At 44.0% G+C, this 22,264-nt stretch overlaps 1 protein-coding gene across 2 annotated transcripts; it reads right to left on the reverse strand.

The window, feature by feature from the left end:
- Window positions 1-347: 347 nt before the first annotated feature.
- Window positions 348-19,194, reverse strand: pkp3b (plakophilin 3b). 2 transcript variants are annotated; one of them, XM_046349195.1, is made up of 14 exons: window positions 19,073-19,194; window positions 17,513-17,690; window positions 14,496-14,584; window positions 13,396-14,072; window positions 13,129-13,252; window positions 12,688-12,892; window positions 4,313-4,487; window positions 4,094-4,211; window positions 3,536-3,700; window positions 3,193-3,375; window positions 2,894-3,047; window positions 2,541-2,736; window positions 2,337-2,424; window positions 348-1,097 (listed from the first exon to the last, which is right to left on the reverse strand). In XM_046349195.1, the coding sequence occupies exons 1-14, from the start codon at window positions 19,076-19,078 to the stop codon at window positions 1,056-1,058; spliced, it is 2,400 nt and encodes a 799-aa protein (XP_046205151.1). In that variant the 5' UTR covers window positions 19,079-19,194; the 3' UTR covers window positions 348-1,055. The 2 variants fall into 2 exon arrangements, with proteins under 2 accessions (XP_046205151.1, XP_046205150.1); XM_046349194.1 differs by lacking the exon at window positions 19,073-19,194 and having other exon boundaries at window positions 17,513-17,927.
- Window positions 19,195-22,264: the final 3,070 nt, after the last annotated feature.

Here is a 22,264-nt window from a genome sequence, read left to right on the forward strand (position 1 = left end):
TTCTTAGTCATAAATGACACAAGGGAGAGTGAATTTCAGAGGCAGGGAACGTTTACGATTAGTAACCATTATTATTATGTTCTTTTTTTATTTAACTAGGCAAGTCAAGAACAAATTCTTATTTATAACGACAGCCTAGGAACAGTGCGTTAACTGCCTTGTTCAGGGGAAGAATGACAGATTTTTACCTTGTCAGCTCAGGGATTTGATCGAGCAACCTTTCTGGCCCAACACTCTAACCACTAGGCTACCTGCTGCCCCAGCAATGTAGCACAGATCTGTGAGGGAGGGGTAAGATAATGAGAAGTTTATTTTTGTTCTTAAAGGACACACTGGGGACAACTGTCTGGTCATGTCAGATGCTGTTTATTGTTAGTTATTTGGGGTGGAAATATGCACAGAAAAGCCTCCTTGGATGGAACAGGAAAGCATTGTATTACAATAAAGTGGATACTGGGGTGATTAAAAGCAGGGTCTGTTTAAATTGCTCTGGTGATTATTAGTTCAAATGGGAGTTTGAGGGCACCCATCCTGTATCTTGTCTTTCAGTGAAGCATCCATGTACAGTAGAACTAACAATATAGAGGATTGTATACACAGTATGTCTGTAGGAATGGCAAGTTGAGCCCATATGGTACCAGAGATGAAAAGAGGCATCCATTGCCTTTTACAGGACGAGTCCACTAAGTCCAAACATTCACACACATGCATGCACACAGGCATGCACCACGCACACGCACACACACCGTCCTAAAGTGAAGATTCCTCAGTCATCCAAAACACTCTCATGGCAATACAAATATTAAGCTGGTAAAGCAGTCCATTTTGAAAGACCAATAAAATGTGATAAAATCAACAACAAAAAAATTGAGTAAAGAAAAGCTGCTTCTCCTCTGTCCTTAAATACATTCGGTAAATACATTCCTCAGAATTCTTCAGGTTCCATCAATGCATCATTTGAGACCAGATGTGTCAGGTCCATTGTGGGGGTCCTCCTGCTGGCTCTACCAGCAGGTCCAGAATATGGATCCAGTAAAAGGGCCAAGCAGTCTGCTCTAAATGGCCGTGTCGATGAAGTCACACCTCGTGAACCCTTTCTGTAAAACACAAGGGAGAAGGCCACTTAGATAGAGCAGTCTGTTTTTAGAAAGGGTAAATAGTAGGCCCAGGACGATACCAGTATCACAATATTTTGTTCCATGGCAAAAATGAAAACACGAAGCAGATCAAACTCTTTGCTCCTTTAAAAACCTGCTGTATGTAAATAGTGTTGTGCTGTAGCTTGGAAAATCAATGCATGTGACTGGATGACAACATCCTGATGTTTGTTTCCAACATTAGGGCTAAAGAAGTTAAATCAATTTCAGCCATTATAATGAGCCATCCTCCCCCCTCAGCAGCCTTCACTGATGTAGGTAGTGCAATTATTGTTTTTTAAAATAAAGGTGCCAATGTAAATAGTCCAGGTAGCCATTATATTAACTGTTCAGCAATCTTATGGTTTGGGGGTAGAAGATGTTCAGGAGCCTTTTGGTCCCAGAAGCTCTTGTACCACTTGTCGTGAGGTAGAGAGAATAGTCTTATGACAATTTTTCACGATTCTGGTATCGTTCCGGCCCTAGTAAACAGGCCTAAATATTCTACAGTGTGAAGAGGGCACATAGAAGGGACAGTGTTTACAAGTGTCAACTGAAGATTGATATTTAGCACAGAGAAAAAACAGACAGCCGTTATCTTGCAAGAGACAATCAATGGTTGCTCCCAGCATTCCACTGCCAGATTCCAAACATACCATTTAACTGACCATCCAAGGAAACACAAGACACTGCACTACAAACTCAAGTAGCACTATAGCACAAAGAAGAGGACTGTCTAGTTGCTAACCACCAAACCAAGGTGTTTTACTGGTCCTGTTCAATAAACACCAAAACAACTCAAGCAAAGAAAACCATGATATAAAAGATAACTAGATTGTATAAACTTGAACTGATAACTGTAGTACCTGCACAGAATAAGGATTCCGAAGGTCCACGACAAATTCACTTCCATGAAAATGTAATAACTAACAGCTTTAGTGAAAATATTTACATTTGCTGTGCCAAAGAATTATGGGGGATATCAGTCGATCCGGAGGAGGGGAGAATTCTTAGAACTGATTAAAAAAAAGAGTTAGACTAACCGTTAGAGGCCATAAAGAAAATAAAGAACCATCTGGACCAAGACAAGAGGTTAGAAGGCCATGCACAATGGAAGAGGCCAAGCGACCCCCCCCCCCCCGTTTCCTGCTCTCCAAGCCCATCTATCACAATGTCTATGTTAAATGGTGTTGGCCTCACCTGTTTATAATCTTTATGCAGCTTGTTGTACTGGAACATGTTGAAGAGTACTGTGGAAGCAGCCTTGGCAGCCTTCAGCTTCCCTGAGCTATAGTAGGAGAAAAACACAGTCAAACACAACAGGAGCCAGACAGGACATTAGAAATAAAAAGCAGACACAATGAATAACAAAACCAAGAACACTGAGAGACAAGAGTCACTAACCTGTTGTCGTGGGAAGACTTAATTGCAACAAGTTTGGGGAGTCCATCAAAGAAGGCGATGTCTCTCGCTGCTAGTGAGCTGCCTGCAACCAGGTTATTAAGGGTCCCACATATGTTGACCACCACTTCACTGGATGGTTCCTTCTGGTGGCCATCACTGGGGAGCTTGGTCACCAGAATGTTCACTACCTTCGTAGCTAGAGGTCAGAAGGGAGAGAAGTAGCCATTCTTTAAAGTCTCCTTATAAGGGGAATTACTGTGATTAATATGCATGGAGTGGACGGATACAAGGTTGAGGGCAGGAGAGACAGAGGTAGAAATTAACAGTGTGGGGTACTGGGGGTTGAGTCTCACCCATGTCGTCCTTGTTTCTGCTGTGTCGGGACAGGTTCCTCAGGAGGCCAGTGAGGGAACGCATCTCCTGGTCACTTTGTGTCTGCAGGAGGTCCAGCACCACAGGCAGCATCCGCTCCTGCTCTAAAGCCACCCAACTCAGCACTGACGCCCACTGATACACAAGGAGGAAGGGGAATTCAACACCAGTGTTGAGTACATTTTCAGTTCAACTGTAAATGTGAATGAAGCATAAGTAGCCTGTCATGGTGAAGTGATGGCTCGGTCAGCTCGTGGGGGAGAGGAGGGGTGGGACCTACCCTGGTCTCTCCGGCTGTGATGTTCTGCAGGGCCCCTGCTGCAGCCTCTCGTGTTGCCGTGTTGGTCTCATAGTGCTGAAGCACGCGGTTATACAGCCCCACCACCTGGGGGTGCCACAGCCACTCCGCCCCCTTTGGCTGCTTAGCCACCTCTGAGAAGGTGGACAGTTCCTGGTTCTGTCGCTATAGAGATCAGGGGAATAGATTAATTACAGAAAAAACATATCATGGTCCCATGTCCATCAGGATTGTATGACGACATACTGTATAATGTTTCAGTATCTTGAAGTTTAGCCGTAATTTGATATTTCCTTTGGGTTTGCCTTGGGTAAATGACACCTACCTCCTTTGCCTTCTTGCTCTGTGGGGTGAAACAGCCAATGGACTCAGTCTCAGTAGTGGCTCTGGCCCGCGTAGGCCCCTCCAGTCGCAGTAGGGTTGAGGGAGGGATCTCACTGTACAGCTGATAAGACAGGTTCCTCAGGACACACACTGCATTCTCTACACCCTGCAGGCACAGACAAAGATTGAGGGAGGGGGGGGGAGAGAGAAAGTGAGAGAAGGGGTGAGGAGAGGGTGAGATAGAAACACTGGTGGCCATTGTGTCTCTCAAAGCAGCATGCATTACATACAGCAGATAGGCCACAGCATGACCAGTCTGGCCGTCTGGTAGATAATACAAACAGTAACACTAATGACGAACTGTACATATACAATGATTGGCTCTCACTATACTCCAGCTGAACCCATGAGTTGCTGAAGACTGTAGTATATGAGATCAAATCAAATGAGATATTAAATCAGGGGGAAGGGTTTACCTGGAAGAACATGCCCAGAAAAATAATCAAGTTGTGACAGAAACACACAATAATGTGACATAAGTAGAACAGTTGAGGTGTACTTTGTCCTCTGCTTTCTCATCCTGAAGGGAGTTCTGGATGTAGGCCACCAGCGAGTCCACCAGCCCTCGCATGTCTCTCATCTGCTGCCTCGTCCTCTCATTCACTGAGCTCAGGTTCCTGAACAGAGGAAGAGAGTACAGAGAAGTTGTATACAGTACATGTATCAGTCCGTGTACAGTGTGTATGTATACAACATGTAGGCAGATATGTATAGCTACCTCAGGCAGCCTGTGGTGTTGTAGAAGATGTCTGCCTCAGATGGACTCTGACAGATCAGCTCTGAATCTCCACCACTGCACAGGGGCACCAGCACCCTCTCTGTGAGCTCACTCAATGTCTCTCTGGCCAACTTCTCCTTCAGACTGTCCTTAGAGGACATGTTCCACAGAATACCTGCAGGACAGACAGAGGAGAGAGAGGGTTTATTGAACCACTCTGTCGGATACACAAAACAGCCTCTATGACCAGGATAGAGTGTGTGCTGATAACCTGACATCCAAATGATTGAACTTCAATAGGTCTAAATAATCACTATTATCACAGTGGGATTCATGTCATATGATTCCAAAGTAAACGCTGGGAATCCTATTTTCTATTTTCAATGTGGCCAATAAATAATATCTGATGTATTAATATCAAATCAAGTGTTATTTTGTCACATGCACCGAATACAACAGGTGTAGGTAGACCTTACAGTGAAATGCTTACTTAGAAGCCCTTAACCAACAATGCAGTTTTAAGAAAAAAACGTTTTTGGACAGTATTTACTCAAATAAACTGAAGTGGGGCGGGGGGGGGGGGGGGGCAATACAAATAGTCCGGGTAGTCATTTGATTAGCTGTTCAGGAGTCTTATGGCTTGGGGGTAGAAGCTGTTAAGAAGCCTTTTGGACCTTCTACGGATCTGTAATGGGAGATATTATGTCTATTATACATTAACTGTCACAGTATGATAAGAATTTCAGGGAAAATATTTACAGAGCATAAGTGACACATCTATCGCCCCCACACACTGGTTTATCTAATGGCCGAGGCTGCGGATCCGTAGGTAATTCCACCCCATCCCCCTGGATCCTTTTTCCCCAGCGCTGAAGATCCCAATCACTTGGCTCTGTCATAACCTCACATGGTCTCTCCTATCATTGCTATGCAGACGACACACAATTCATCTTCTCCTTTCCCCCTTCTGATGACCAGGTGGCGAATCGCATCTCTGCATGTCTGGCAGACATATCAGTGTGGATGACAGATCACCATCTCAAGCTGAACCTCGGCAAGACGGAGCTGCTCTTCCTCCCGGGGAAGGACTGCCCGTTCCATGATCTCGCCATCACGGTTGACAACTCCATTGTGTCCTCCTCCCAGAGCGCTAAGAACCTTGGCGTGATCCTGGACAACACCCTGTCGTTCTCAACTAACATCAAGGCGGTGGCCCGTTCCTGTAGGTTCATGCTCTACAACATTCGCAGAGTACGACCCTGTCTCACACAGGAAGCGGCGCAGGTCCTAATCCAGGCACTTGTCATCTCCCGTCTGGATTACTGCAACTCGCTGTTGGCTGGGCTCCCTGCCTGTGCCATTAAACCCCTACAACTCATCCAGAACGCCGCAGCCCGTCTGGTGTTCAACCTTCCCAAGTTCTCTCACGTCACCCCGCTCCTCCGCTTTCTCCACTGGCTTCCAGTTGAAGCTCGCATCCGCTACAAGACCATGGTGCTTGCCTACGGAGCTGTGAGGGGAACGGCACCTCAGTACCTCCAGGCTCTGATCAGGCCCTACACCCAAACAAGGGCACTGCGTTCATACACCTCTGGCCTGCTCGCCTCCCTACCACTGAGGAAGTATAGTTCCCGCTCAGCCCTGTCAAAACTGTTCGCTGCTCTGGCCCCCCAATGGTGGAACAAACTCCCTCACGACGCCAGGACAGCGGAGTCAATCACCACCTTCCGGAGACACCTGAAACCCCACCTCTTTAAGGAATACCTAGGATAGGATAAGTAATCCTTCTCACCCCCCCTTTAAGATTTAGATGCACTATTGTAAAGTGACTGTTCCACTGGATGTCATAAGGTGAATGCACCAATTTGTAAGTCGCTCTGGATAAGAGCGTCTGCTAAATGACTTAAATGTTTACCTCTAGTCACCAGGTTTTGTGGTCACCCTCCCTTCACATTTCTCACTGTCAGTCGTGAATTATAATTATTTTACAGGTGAAGTTCACAGGTGAAATGCCATGCAGCATCTGCATGCCAACCATTTGATCTCAATCCAATTCATGGGGATATGCATAGACAGCTGAAGTCAGAGGTTTACATACATTTAAACTCAGTTTTTCACAATTCCTGACATGTAATCCTAGTAAAATGCGATGTTTTAGGTCAGTGAGGATCACCACTTTATTTTAAGAAAATGAAATGTCAGAATAATAGTAGAGAGAATGATTTATTTCAGCTTTTATTTCTATCATCACATTCCCAGTAGGTCAGAAGTTTTCATACACTCAATTACTATTTGGTAGCATTGCCTTTAAATTGTTTAACTTCGGTCAAATGTTTCGGGTAGCCTTCCACAAGCTTCCCACAATAAGTTGGGTGGATTTTGGCCCATTCCTCCTGACAGAGATGGTGTAACTGAGTCCGGTTTGTAGGCCTCTTTGCTCGCACACACGTTTTCAGTTCTGCCCAAAGATTTCTATAGGAGTGAGGTCAGGGCCTTGTGATGGCCACTTTGTTGTCCTTAAGGCATTTTCCCACAACTTTGGAAGTATGCTTGGGGTCATTGTCCATTTGGAAGACCCATTTGCGACCAAGCTTTAACTTACTGATGTCTTGAGATGTTGCTTCAATATATCCACATAATTTTCCTTTGTCATGATGCAATCTATTTTGTGAAGGGCACCAGTCCCTCCTGCAGCAAAACACCCCCACAACATGATGCTGCCACCCCCGTGTTTCACGGTTGGGATGGTGTTCTTCGGCTTCCAAGCCTCCCCTTTTTCCTCCAAACATAATGATGGTCATTATGACCAAACAGTTCTATTTTTGTTTCATCAGACCAGAGGACATTTCTCCAAAAAGTATGATCTTTGTCCCCATGTGCAGTTGCAAACCCGTAGTCTGGCTTTTCTATAGTGGTTTTGGAGCAGTGGCTTCTTCCTTGCGGTACGGCCTTTCAGGTTATGTCGATATAGGACTCGTTTTACTGTGGATATAGATACTTTTGTACCTGTTTCCTCCAGCATCTTCACAAGGTCCTTTGTGTCACATGGAATGACGCTGGAGAGACGAAGCAGGTACGGGGAGTCAAACATTTAATATAGAACGGACATGGAACGAGACGTCGGCGAAATCCTGAGCTATGTGTGACCAGGGTCGGCTTCGACCTCTTCCCATACCCAGCCGCCTCTGGTCACACATAGCTCAGGATTTCATCACTGGCCTTCCTCCATCTAACGGTAACTCAGTCCAGGACTCAGTCCAGTGTCATTGCACCTGGAGGAGGGACCGGTCTGTTCTTCGTGCCTCCGGGGGGGGGGGGGTACTGTCACATCTGCTCCTGCCACACCCCCTAGTGGTCATCAGGTGTCTGCTTGACCTGCAGCCATTCCCCCAGTACACTCTCTCTCTCCCCCTCCCTTTCTGTTTGTGTGTGATTCTGTGGTTGGAGACAAGTGTGCTGGAGTCAGATCAGATCCCTATCAGCTGCAACTCGTTCCATTATCAAGACTTCCACTCTGTCAGATCGTAATCTCTGCTCAGTCACTTTATGCTTCTAGTCTTTATTATTATTCAAGATCCTGTTTCCCTGCTGTACCTGTTTCCCTGCTTGACAATGTTTATCTTCTCACTGCAGTTTTGCCCCCTGACTCTGGCTCCTGTCTCCTGTTCCACATCTCACCACCCTGCTGCCCTGTTCTGGACTCACCACACCACCACTCCCTTGGATTCCCCTCTGGACCTGTTTACCCTGTCCCAACCCATCACTCTCCAACCTCAGCCTCCACATCTGGTTTTCTACAACTCATCCAAGCTTCTCCAGATCTGCACTCCATATCTCCCTGTGTTACAATAAATACCTTGGTTCATTCATCTCTGTTTCCTAGTCTAAGTCTGCTCTTGGGTTCCCCTGTGCTGCTCCTCATAACACTTTGCTGTTGTTCTGGGATTGATTTGCACTTCGCACCAAAGTACGTTCATCTCTAGGAGACAGAACGCGTCTCCCTCCTGAGCGGTATGACGGCTGCGAGGTCCCAAATGTGGTACCTTCAGGCGTTTGGAAATTGCTCCCAAGGATGAAACAGACTTATGGAGGTCTACAATTGTTTTTCTGAGGTCTTGGCAGATTTCTTTTGATTTTCCCATGATGTCAAGCAAAGAAGCACTGAGTTTGAAAGTAGGCCTTGAAATACATACACAGGTACACCTCCAATTTACTCAGATGATGTCAATTAGCCTATCAGAAGCTTCTAAACCATGACATAATTTTCTGGAATTTTCCAAGCTGTTTAAAGGCACTGTCAACTTAGTGTTTTTTATTTATTTATTTCACCTTTATTTAACCAGGTAGGCTAGTTGAGAACAAGTTCTCATTTGCAACTGCGACCTGGCCAAGATAAAAGCATAGCAGTGTGAACAGACAACACAGAGTTACACATGGAATAAACAATTAACAAGTCAATAACACAGTAGAAAAAAATGGGCAGTCTATATACAATGTGTGCAAAAGGCATGAGGAGGTAGGCGAATAATACAGTTTTGCAGATTAACACTGGAGTGATAAATGATCAGGTCATGTACAGGTAGAGATATTGGTGTGCAAAAGAGCAGAAAAATAAATAAATAAAAACAGTATAAAAAACAGTATGGGAATGAGGTAGGTGAAAATGGGTGGGCTATTTTCCTATAGACTATGTACAGCTGCAGCGATCGGTTAGCTGCTCGGATAGCTGATGTTTGAAGTTGGTGAGGGAGATAAAAGTCTCCAACTTCAGCGATTTTTGCAATTCGTTCCAGTCACAGGCAGCAGAGTACTGGAACGAAAGGCGGTCAAATGATGTGTTGGTTTTAGGGATGATCAGTGAGATACACCTGCTGGAGCGCGTGCTACGGATGGGTGTTGCCATCGTGACCAGTGAACTGAGATAAGGCGGAGCTTTACCTAGCATGGACTTGTAGATGACCTGGAGCCAGTGGGTCTGGCGACGAATATGTAGTGAGGGCCAGCCGACTAGAGCATACAAGTCGCAGTGGTGGGTGGTATAAGGTGCTTTAGTGACAAAACGGATGGCACTGTGATAGACTGCATCCAGTTTGCTGAGTAGAGTGTTGGAAGCCATTTTGTAGATGACATCGCCGAAGTCGAGGATCGGTAGGATAGTCAGTTTAACTAGGGTAAGCTTGGCAGCGTGAGTGAAGGAGGCTTTGTTGCGGAATAGAAAGCCGACTCTTGATTTGATTTTCGATTGGAGATGTTTGATGTGGGTCTGGAAGGAGAGTTTGCAGTCTAGCCAGACACCTAGGTACTTATAGATGTCCACATATTCAAGGTCGGAACCATCCAGGGTGGTGATGCTAGTCGTGCATGCGGGTGCAGGCAGCGATCTTTTGAAAAGCATGCATTTGGTTTTACTCGCATTTAAGAGCAGTTGGAGGCCACGGAAGGAGTGCTGTATGGCATTGAAGCTCGTTTGGAGGTTAGATAGCACAGTGTCCAATGACGGGCCGAAAGTATATAGAATGGTGTCGTCTGCGTAGAGGTGGATCAGGGAATCGCCCGCAGCAAGAGCAACATCATTGATATACACAGAGAAAACAGTCGGCCCGAGAATTGAACCCTGTGGCACCCCCATAGAGACTGCCAGAGGACCGGACAGCATGCCCTCCGATTTGACACACTGAACTCTGTCTGCAAAGTAATTGGTGAACCAGGCAAGGCAGTCATCCGAAAAACCGAGGCTGTAGAGTCTGCCGATAAGAATATGGTGATTGACAGAGTCGAAAGCCTTGGCGAGGTCGATGAAGACGGCTGCACAGTACTGTCTTTTATCGATGGCGGTTATGATATCGTTTAGTACCTTGAGTGTGGCTGAGGTGCACCCATGACCGGCTCGGAAACCAGATTGCACAGCGGAGAAGGTACGGTGGGATTCGAGATGGTCAGTGACCTGTTTGTTGACTTGACTTTCGAAGACCTTAGATAGGCAGGGCAGGATGGATATAGGTCTGTAACAGTTTGGGTCCAGGGTGTCTCCCCTTTGAAGAGGGGATGACTGCGGCAGCTTTCCAATCCTTGGGGATCTCAGACGATATGAAAGAGAGGTTGGACAGGCTGGTAATAGGGGTTGCGACAATGGCGGCAGATAGTTTCAGAAATAGCGGGTCCAGATTGTCAAGCCCAGCTGATTTGTACGGGTCCAGGTTTTGCAGCTCTTTCAGAACATCTGCTATCTGGATTTGGGTAAAGGAGAACCTGGAGAGGCTTGGGTGAGGAGCTACGGGGGGGGGCGGAGCTGTTGGCCGAGGTTGGAGTAGCCAGGCGGAAGGCATGGCCAGCCGTTGAGAAGTGCTTATTGAAGTTTTCGATAATCATGCATTTATCGGTGGAGACCGTGTTTCCTAGCCTCAGAGCAGTGGGCAGCTGGGAGGAGGTGCTCTTGTTCTCCATGGACTTCACAGTGTCCCAGAACTTTTTGGAGTTGGAGCTACAGGATGCAAACTTCTGCCTGAAGAAGCTGGCCTTAGCTTTCCTGACTGACTGCGTGTATTGGTTCCTGACTTCCCTGAACAGTTGCATATCACGGGGGCTATGATGTAAACTTCTGACCCACTGGAATTGTGATACAGCGAATTATAAGTGAAATAATCTGTCTGTAAACAATTGTTGGAAAAAATACTTGTGTCATGCACAAAGTAGATGCCAAAACTATAGTTTGTTAACAAGAAATTTGTGGAGTGGTTGAAAAATATGTTTTAATGACTCCAACCTAAGTGTATTTAAACTTCCGACTTCAACTGTAGATCTTCTTGAGCTAAACAGTGAAGAAGCAAGCCTACAGTGTTGTTTTCAATTATGTACAATGAGCAAAAATCTTAGCAGATGGTGTTAACAAACTGTAGCACTAACCTGTGTTTAGTTTTTATCAAAGCACATATTTTGCCTAGTGGTGCGCATTGCTGAGTTTTGGCCACATGAGAGAAAAATCCAACCATTTGCACAATCATCCTAAAATCTCATATGAAATGTTTTATTATTTTTTGTCTAACAGTAACGTTATACTATGCTATTATATTCAGTTCTGTTATGTAGAATACTAGAATTATGTGATGTTGCAGACAATGATTCCCCAGACTACTTTGTTCTCTGGGCAGCCTAACAGTGGAGCAGAGACTGTGCGTAAAGTAGAGAATTCCGCACATTCGCAGAAGCTTCGGACCTTTAGCTTTCGGGAAGTGGGGTCTAGAGAAGTCGGATCCACAGCTACTCTGTTATCGTATTAGCCAATGAAAGGTCAGTGGCTCCACATACCCTCCAATCAACTGATCAGAGCAGCATGACCCTCTCTCTCTCTCTCTCTCTCTCTCTCTCTCTCTCTCTCTCTCTCTCTCTCTCTCTCTCTCTGTGAAGTGCAGTTGACACAGGGGAGGGTTCAAATACATACAGGGTCCAGGAATCTCAAGGACTATTACTCAGAGGAGGAGGCAGCCAAGCATGAACAAAGCACAAGAGACTGCTGTGAAATTAGGCTGCCGCTTTCAATGGTCTGAGGGATTTGAGTGTCCTCAGGTTACAGGGCATTCTTCATTCCCAGCTTGACCCACTTACAAAGGGAACCTCTATTACATAGTTACTACCGGTCCACATGCTCAACCTGTGTACAGACAGATTCTATCTCTACAGACTACAATTAGGCTCTGTTATATTTGACAGAATCTTCAGCACGTGAATGATAAAAAAATATATAGCCTAAACATTTGTGGTGGGCAACAATATTGAAAAACCTATATTGATATGAAATTGAATTATGATTGCTGTTACCTTACACAATTATGTAAAAATAAAAAAAACATACATGACTATTTCTGCAAGCACAACGTAACTGCCTGCTGATGGGGCATCAACTGGCTTTTCATTGTATCCAAAGTGTTTGGGTAGGTTAGGCCCCTAGAACATTCACACAGCAAGCAGTTGTCTGTACTTCTCAAAGCCGTAGAAGCAAACAGAAAATATAACATTCACACAGTAGCTATGTTATTCATAAAATGATATAATATTGATATCGGTTAGAAAAAAAGCAAATGGCATTGATATATAGATTTTACATATCGGTGCCCATCACTACTAAAAATATATTATTTTGGTTGGGATTCTATTTAAGATTTGAACTTTATTAACTTTATGTTGGACTCTAATTGAAAGAAAGTGATTACTTGAATCTCTGATTGGTGACAATATACTGTATGCTTCTTCTGCTCACCTCATGTCATGTTGACTATTTTGCTTTTGTTGCTCTCATATTGACAGTATTTCCTTGAACTTTAAAATTGTAACTTGGTTTGAGATCCAAGCTGATTGTTAAAGTATATAGATGATCTTACCAGTGATGTTCTTGCGAAGCTCCTCATCTGGTTCTTTCAGGACACTGATGAGCTTGGCTACTCCCCCAGCCTCAATGAGGGCCGCCTTGTTGTCCATGTTCTCATAGATGAGGTTGCGTGTAGCGCCTGTAGCGTAGCGCTGGACCTCCTGGCTGTCACTGCTGAAGAGCTGCACCAGGGCTGGGACACCCTTCAGCAGACGCACCTGTTGTCGACAGGGCGGGTCAGGGGGAGACAGACAGGTGGATGACTGACTAGTCTATATGACTATCAGGCTGACTTACTAAGCCATAACAAGACAACAAATTCTATATTACAATGGCATTTTTGATAAGAGCACGGAGAACTCAGTTTAGTTTAAACAGTAGGGCTGTAAATTCTATTTTGAGCAATGAAGTATGTTACTGTATATGGCTATTTTTATTGAGAAGGATCTGTTACCTGGTTCTTGGCATCACTGCTATGGTAACATTGGTGCTGGATGTAGGCTGCTCCCAGCACCTGCATGGCTGTGTCGGACATGGAGAGGTAGTTGACCGCGGTGGGCATGTCTAAACTGTGCATTCTGTTCACAAACACCAGGAAGACAAAGGAGAGTGAGGTTAATCTGAAGCCTATAACAGTTATGTAAGAAGAACAGAATGTACCTAGGGCAAAGTTTGTTTGTTTGATATTCCAGGAGATTTTAACAGTCCATGCTTCTCTCACCCTCCAAGTTTCTCATTGCTGTCAGCTGAATCCCTGCCCCCATCAGGCACGTCCATGCCTTTCCCCATACTCTTCATGCTGTTCAAGGAGGCCGGTCGGGGCAGGGAGTTCTGGTACTGCCCCCAGCCTCCGTACACACTGCCACCGCCCCCGCCAGACACCTGCTGCCACTGCTGCAGCCCCGACGCTGAGCTCAGATGTTGCTGCTGCTGTTGTCTGTTGTTGATGCGACTAATGGTACGGTGGGCGGGGCCTTTGTAGGAGTGCTGGTAAACTAGCTCCGCCTCTCTCCACCCACCGCTACCACCCCCCGCCAGGGTTCCACTGAGTGTGCGCCTCATCGTTGCTGGGGCAGGTATACCTCCACCATGGTAGGAGTGGAACTCTGTGGCCATGCCATCACGGGCCACCCAGCTGGCCACTGGGTTTTGCTGCTGGTGGCGCAGGGTGAGCAGGCCTCCCACACCCTGGACCACTGCCTCTTGGTCAGCCTGACAAACTGATCTGGACCTGGTGGTCCTCGTCCGGCTGGTCTGGTAGCCACCCAGCTGGATGTCGTCATGGTGGAGGTAGCCAGTGTTGACTGGAGGCTGGCTGATTCTGTATCTAGGTCCTAACTCCACCGCTGAGAGAGATGAGTACCTACCTCCCAAGTACTGCTGGGATACCGGGGGCATCTAGAGGCCATACAGAGAGGACACTGTTACACTTAACTATCTACACTACAATAATCCCCAAAAAGCAAACATTGGCCAAACTGTATAGTCTAAAAATGAGGTCATAGGTAAGATGTTTTTAGACTCTTTGGGCAGTAGAATCCTGTACAGAGATTTTTGTTCCTGTGACTCATCTAAACATAGTTATGGTAGGATCCTGTGAAATACTGCATGTATGTGCTGTGAGGGTGCAGCTGTGAAGTGTGTCACTGTGGTAGGACTGTGGAGTTTCTTTTTTTAACGCATATCTCTCCTGGTTTAGATAAGGGACAAAGGTGGCATGGCAATCAGCTAGAAAAGCAGGACTTTGGGGCTTTTAGATTAGGGATTTTCATGAAGGCAAAAATAAACACACAAAAAAAAATGAAGTCCTACAGTACTCACCTTCATGGTCCTGCTCCCTGTGTTATACACCATTGACTTAGAGCTGAATCCGGGGTTGTACGTGTTATATCTCATTGTGCCACCATGGTCTACATGTGGATAGAGAAAGACTTTGTCTTAGACAGAGGATGCAACCACAACTTTCTCCTGAGAATACAATTTCACAATTAGTCTAATTACATATTAATGAAGCTATAACCTGTCCTGCAAAGCACTTGTTCTTGTTACTAAAAAGTGTAACAAATGATGACTCTGATTAGCTTCTTGCCACTTGCTTTGCTATTTGGACTCATGGTTACTATGTTTGTGCATAAAAAACAACAACAATATCAGCCTCAGCTGTACACCAAGACAAGCAGCAAACATGTAGAAATGTAAACACGCACCCAGGGAGATATTGCACAATACCTCATGTTTTCGAGGGGATTAGCCTAAAACTGGAGCTGCACTGTACCGAGATATCGAAACATTGAGGACAGGATAATGTTGGACGAAGCAAGCAAGGTAGTATACCTTTGGGAGATTCTTTGTTTTGTGAGAGAGTGCATTAAAACAGACCCTGGCATTTCATGCTGGACCAGCTAAACACATAAAGACCACTAGAAAGTAATGCTGACACTATAGCTTAACTAATATGGTATAGTGAGGGTTAACTGAATGGATATGTCCCAGTGAGGCTGACTCCTTGCAGAGTGACCTAGCAGGGGTTGAGAGAGGCCAACTGAACTGTGTGGGAGGATTCCATGCCTGAGGGTTGACACTGAACAGGACAATTCTGGTCAAAAGAGAGTCTACTTACTCACAGGAAACGGCTAGAAAAACATTGATTTACGCTGACGACAGACGTTCACTTCAATCTGATATTAATACTGGACCTTTTATGTATATCTTAACTCATTAACTGTAATAGTGATATAAAAAAAACTAAACAAAGGGGAGGTTTGTTAAACTAATTCCCTGCATTCACAAAGTTGTCTCTGCACTGTGTGAGAGCTGAGCTCTGTCCACTACTTTGCAGGTCAAGTGTTACTCTACCTTTAGGTTTGAACATTAGGTCATTAAAAATCTACTTTTCTTACTGTGTATACAAATATTGTATGTTTTGACTGTATAACCATGGCAACAATGTGATAATATGGTGTTGTAAGTCATTTGAGACAGTATTATTTATAGCCCCTGTTGAGTTTGAATTAGAGTTGCGATAACATAAGCTTTTGTCAAATAAACTATGCATTAAATTCCCAATATCCCCTCAATTGTGAGTTTTACACACACACACACACACACACACACACACACACACACACACACACACACACACACACACACACACACACACACACACACACACACACACACACACACACACACACACACACACACACACACACACACACACACACACACAATCAATTGTTGGGAAGTACTTCACTGCTGAGTGAAATAGGCCCACTGTCACTGTATGTTTTCAATCAAAATACCTATCTTAATTACAGTTTGTAACAGCACTATAATTAAAAGTATAGTTTTCCCAACTCAAGTTGTTTGCCTTGTCATTGCAAAACACAGGCAGCTGACTGATTTATGTGTTGTTTTCACGTAGTTCTTTCTGAGACGCCATCTGACCACAATATCCAACCCAACCCACTCAACCCTGTCCAAAATAGAACATGAGTTGAGCAGCTTGGTGCTACTGATAACCCATTCTGAAGAGCTGAATGGATTGACAGGAATGTTCCATACATCAGAGGGTCCCATGTTTTATTTTTCTTATCTGAGCTTTATGTTATCAATAACCACCATGACTAGCCGTTCAAAAATACCATTATACTTTATCATATTATACTGTATTGTGCATCATTTTCCTCCCCAATCCTGTAAAAAATTATGTCATAAGGTGTCAACTATCCAAAATGGACATGCTCAAAACATTGCCTAGTAAACTAGCTACCTAATGATATCATTCTAGTGTTAAAAAAATAAACATTCTCCAACTGTGTAACCATGTTGAGGAATCCAGCTAAATTGTCCTTCTATTAGTATTGGGCATGAAATAATCTTTAAACCCTTAAGTGTTAAATCAGTCAGCACAAGGATCAAAAGCTCAGAGACTAAATACTAACCTTTTCTTCGATAATTAGCTGAGTTTATCTTCTGTCACTTATGAGCCGTGTGACTGTTACTTGTTCATACTGTATAGGCATCACACTTCTGCTAAAATCCAAAGCCTTGGGTGTGACAGCCCAGGACGCAAATGACAAATCCATGAAAAGGAATCTGTCACTCACATAATATGGTTCATTGCCACATGCAGTGATAATTCCTGGCTGTGACTAAATGTCCAGATTTTTCAGAATATCACATCTTCTGTGTAAAAGCATCTGTGTATAAATAACTTTTTCTATACAGAATTACTGTGAAAGTTTGGCATCTGGCAAGACAGATTGAACGCTTTACTGGTTTGGCGTAGCATCTGTAGACACAATGACTGCAGATGTGAGAACCATCTGTCAGATCACTCAGATGTGTTACCTTGCATGTTATGAAATACCTGCAGGCCTGCATTTATATGGCATGTAGGAGAGAGTAATATAGCCTAGATGGGGAGGTGGTCTTAGGGGAAACCGCTGTACCTTAATATGACTACTCACACCACACTATAAACGCTTAACCCCATCTGGTACCAGCAAGACCAGTCTGCCAAGACAAGGACAAGTTTCACTGATTACAATACAATAATAATCTATCAATATTGACAAGTCTTTAGGCTACCAATGATAAAATGACCTTTTCCATGTTTTGTACATCAAAGGAAAGCGGATCATAGTAAATTTGGACTGGACTTATGTTGAAAGAGTACGGTTGAGCCATCTTCCCTAAGGGTGTAATTGAAATATTTAATGAGTATTTGGTCTGGTCTACACACAGCCGGTAATTCGTTTGTTCGTTTGTTGAAAAACAAATGCCTCACATTTCTAAAATAGGACACAGGCTAAAATGTATAATAAGTTGCCCACCTGGGGAAATGCAGTTCGAGCCGTTCAGCCTTGTGAGGGACGAAGACCTCTTTTCGGCGAGGCGAAGATGGACTTGTTGTTGAACCCTCTTAGCCCTTTCCACCTCGTCCATTATGGAACCCCTCGGTCCCAACTGCACATCGGACGGGACTGCATAAGTGGTGACCGCGGTGTTGGGCTGTAGGGCGGACAGAAAGCAGCTCTCTGATGCAACGGTCGCACTCATTGCGATAACCGAAACAATCCTTTAAAATTGACAATCAAATAGAGTCCCTATACGTTATTATGTGTAAATGACGCCCGGCTCCTATGTATAAAGTGGCAGACTCATGCATTCAACTCCTATAATTCCCAAAGGAATGCAGACCACCCTGCTGCACTTCTTTCCCGTCAGTGACAACCTTCTCTCTGAGCTGATGCTTGCCTCCTCGAGCCAAACGCTAGGAGGAGTTATTTGATGTGACGCAGTCTCACATTGGCTACCTGGAGAATGTTTCAATTAAAGATGGAATCCTTAGTTGCAACATACATGTTTGGTCATAAATTAAAGCAACTGTTCCAGTGAAAATCGAATTTGTAAAAGTTCACATTTTGTTAACTCATATGTTGTTGACTCATTCTATTCTCGTATATACTCGTACGTGTGGCCAAAGCATAAAACACTTCAAAAACCCCACCTCAAAGTTGTAGGCTATCTCAATGCTTGCTAATCAGCGGTCTACTGGCATGATGTTTAATGACCGGTATATGCCCACAACATTCTGTTGTTGGCGTACGCCCAAAAATTTCAACACAGAGAAGCTGCTTTTTGACTAACATAATGAAAAATGTTTGGAAGGAAAACTATTTCAATCATATTTTAATTTATTGTATGTAACATGCAAAATAAATCTGGAAACAAACACTGTATAGCCTCAAAACGTGTTTAAAACTAATTTTGAGATCGTGGATGGTCAGTCGTTGCATCCATAGCACTTGTCTATGAATTTGAGAGTGGTTACATTTCTCCAAGCCCATCCCTCGATCTTTTACCACAACACAGACCCGGTGACCGATTCTAGCTTTAAACCAAGGCAGGCAGCATACTTTATTATCTTGTTTTTCCCTCACTACTGAATTGATGTGAAATGATTCTAAGTTGTTATTTAGCCTATTAATTAGCTATGAAAAGACAGGACATCATTTTATTTTTTTAAATCTATATTTAACTAGGCAAGTCAGTTATTTTCAATGACGGCCTAGGAACAGTGGGTAAACTGCCTTGTTCAGGTGCAGAATGAGATTTTTACCTTGTCAGCTCGAGGATTTGATCTTGCAACCTTTCGGTTACTATTCCAACGCTCTAACCACTACTTGCCGCCCCATTTGAGACCATGTCATCTCCTTTTGAACCAACATTGTTGGCATCTTTGACTCATGCCCAGTTTTAGGTACCTAATGTAGGCACTGTACATGGTACTGCGTGGTGCAAGATACAATAGGACACTCAAAAGGTTTACATATATCATTATCCCATCAGATAATCCAATCACCCCAACATAGTCAGATTAAGTGACTCACCATCATAATAGGTTTTATTATCCTTTGCCAGAGTGTTTAAAATATTTTCAGTATTTTTTCAGTATTCCTTCTTTCTGTCCTCTTCAGTTAGCTCTAGTCCGTCTGTTCTCTTTTCCTGAAATCTCTGCTCTTTTAGGGAGGCGGTGGTTTTAGACTAAGGAGTGCCGGGCTCTGAGGGCTCACCGCTGACTTAACCCTTCCCTAATACTCCACACCCTGGCCCAACGTAGATGAAGATGGGAGTATGGGAGAGTGATAAAGACAGAGAGAAAGTTGAGTCAAAGAGCATAGGCTAGGTTAGAAGTGAAGATGTGAGAACATATTTTACCTGAATGTGTCAAAATGAATCCCTAACTGTCAGGGCCCAAAATTGTTATGGTGATATCAATGGGTTTGATGTCAGTGTACTGGTTCTGTTTGGTGAAGATTTTGTATGAGTGTGTGGTGACATCAGAGGGTTGGACCAAAGGGGTAAAAGTGTTGAACACTTTGGTTGACCTTAGCATAGTCTGTACTGTATGTCATTAAATCAAATCAAATCAAATGTTATTTGTCACATACACATGGTTAGCAGATGTTAATGCAAGTTTAGCGAAATGCTTGTGCTTCTAGTTCCGACAATGCAGTAATAACCAACGAGTAATCTAACCTAACAATTCCAAAACTACTACCTTATACACACAAGTGTAAAGGGATAAAGAATATGTACATAAAGATATATGAATGAGTGATGGTGCAAAACGGCATAGGCAAGATGCAGTAGATGGTATCGAGTACAGTATATACATATGAGATGAGTAATGTAGGGTATGTAAACATAAAAGTGGCATAGTTTGAAGTGGCTAGTGATACAGTGCCTTGCGAAAGTATTCGGCCCCCTTGAACTTTGCGACCTTTTGCCACATTTCATGCTTCAAACATAAAGATATAAAACTGTATTTTTTTGTGAAAAATCAACAACAAGTGGGACACGATCATGAAGCGGAACGACATTTATTGGATATTTCAATTTTTTTTAACAAATCAAAAACTGAAAAATTGGGTGTGCAAAATTATTCAGCCCCTTTACTTTCAGTGCAGCAAACTCTCTCCAGAAGTTCAGTGAGGATCTCTGAATGATCCAATGTTGACCTAAATGACTAATGATGATAAATACAATCCACCTGTGTGTAATCATGTCTCCGTATAAATGCACCTGCACTGTGATAGTCTCAGAGGTCCGTTAAAAGCGCAGAGAGCATCATGAAGAACAAGGAACACACCAGGCAGGTCCGAGATACTGTTGTGAAGAAGTTTAAAGCCGGATTTGGATACAAAAATATTTCCCAAGCTTTAAACATCCCAAGGAGCACTGTGCAAGCGATAATATTGAAATGGAAGGAGTATCAGACCACTGAAAATCTACCAAGACCTGGCCGTCCCTCTAAACTTTCAGCTCATACAAGGAGAAGACTGATCAGAGGTGCAGCCAAGAGGACCATGATCACTCTGGATGAACTGCAGAGATCTACAGCTGAGGTGGGAGACTCTGTCCATAGGACAACAATCAGTCGTATATTGCACAAATCTGGCCTTTATGGAAGAGTGGCAAGAAGAAAGCCATTTCTTAAAGATATCCATAAAAAGTGTCGTTTAAAGTTTACCACAAGCCACCTGGGAGACACACGTGTGGAAGAAGGTGCTCTGGTCAGATGAAACCAAAATTGAACTTTTTGGCAACAATGCAAAACGTTATGTTTGGCATAAAAGCAACACAGCTCATCACCCTGAACACACCATCCCCACTGTCAAACATGGTGGTGGCAGCATCATGGTTTGGGCCTGCTTTTCTTCAGCAGGGACAGGGAAGATGGTTAAAATTGATGAGAAGATGGATGGAGCCAAATACAGGACCATTCTGGAAGAAAACCTGATGTAGTCTGCAAAAGACCTGAGACTGGGACGGAGATTTGTCTTCCAACAAGACAATGATCCAAAACATAAAGCAACATCTACAATGGAATGGTTCAAAAATAAACATATCCAGGTGTTAGAATGGCCAAGTCAAAGTCCAGACCTGAATCCAATCGAGAATCTGTGGAAAGAACTGAAAACTGCTGTTCACAAATGCTCTCCATCCAACCTCACTGAGCTCGAGCTGTTTTGCAAGGAGGAATGGGAAAACATTTCAGTCTCTTGATGTGCAAAACTGATAGAGACATACCCCAAGCGACTTACAGCTGTAATCGCAGCAAAAGGTGGTGCTACAAAGTATTAACTTAAGGGGGCTGAATAATTTTGCACGCCCAATTTTTCAGTTTTTGATTTGTTAAAAAAGTTTGAAATATCCAATAAATGTCGTTCCACTTCATGATTATGTCCCACTTGTTGTTGATTCTTCACAAAAAAATACAGTTTTATATCTTTATGTTTGAAGCCTGAAATGTGGCAAAAGGTCGCAAAGTTCAAGGGGGCCGAATACTTTCGCAAGGCACTGTACATGTATTACATAAAGATGCAGTAGATGATATAGAGTACAGTATATACATATACATATGAGATGAGTAATGTAGGGTATGTAAACATTATATTAAGTAGCATTGTTTAAAGTGGCTAGTGATATATTTTTACATCAATTTCCATCAATTTCCATTATTAAAGTGGCTGGAGTTGAGTCAGTGTGTTGGCAGCAGCCACTCAATGTTAGTGGTGGCTGTTTAACATTGGGTGGTGTAGGTGTCCTGGAGGGCAGGTAGTTTGCCCCCGGTGATGCGTTGTGCAGACCTCACTACCCTCTGGAGGGCCTTACACCACACTCCGAGGGGCCTCACCTCCTCCCTGTAGGCCATCTCGTCGTTGTTGGTAATCAAGCCTACCACTGAAGTGTCGTCCGCAAACTTGATGATTGAGTTGGAGGCGTACATGGCCACGCAGTCGTGGGTGAACAGGGAGTACAGGAGATGGCTCAGAAATCACCCTTGTGGGACCCCAGTGTTGAGGATCAGCGGGGTGGAGATGTTGTTACCTACCCTCACCACCTGGGGGTGGCCCGTCAGGAAGTCCAGTACCCAGTTGCACAGGGCGGGGTCGAGACCCAGGGTCTCGAGCTTGATGATGAGTTTGGAGGGTACTATGGTGTTAAATGCTGAGCTGTAGTCAATGAACAGCATTCTCACATATGTATTCCTCTTGTCCAGATGGGTTAGGGCAGTG

The sequence above is a fragment of the Oncorhynchus gorbuscha genome, linkage group LG05 (genome assembly GCF_021184085.1).
Source record: "Oncorhynchus gorbuscha isolate QuinsamMale2020 ecotype Even-year linkage group LG05, OgorEven_v1.0, whole genome shotgun sequence".
NCBI classification, from domain to species: Eukaryota; Metazoa; Chordata; class Actinopteri; order Salmoniformes; family Salmonidae; genus Oncorhynchus; species Oncorhynchus gorbuscha.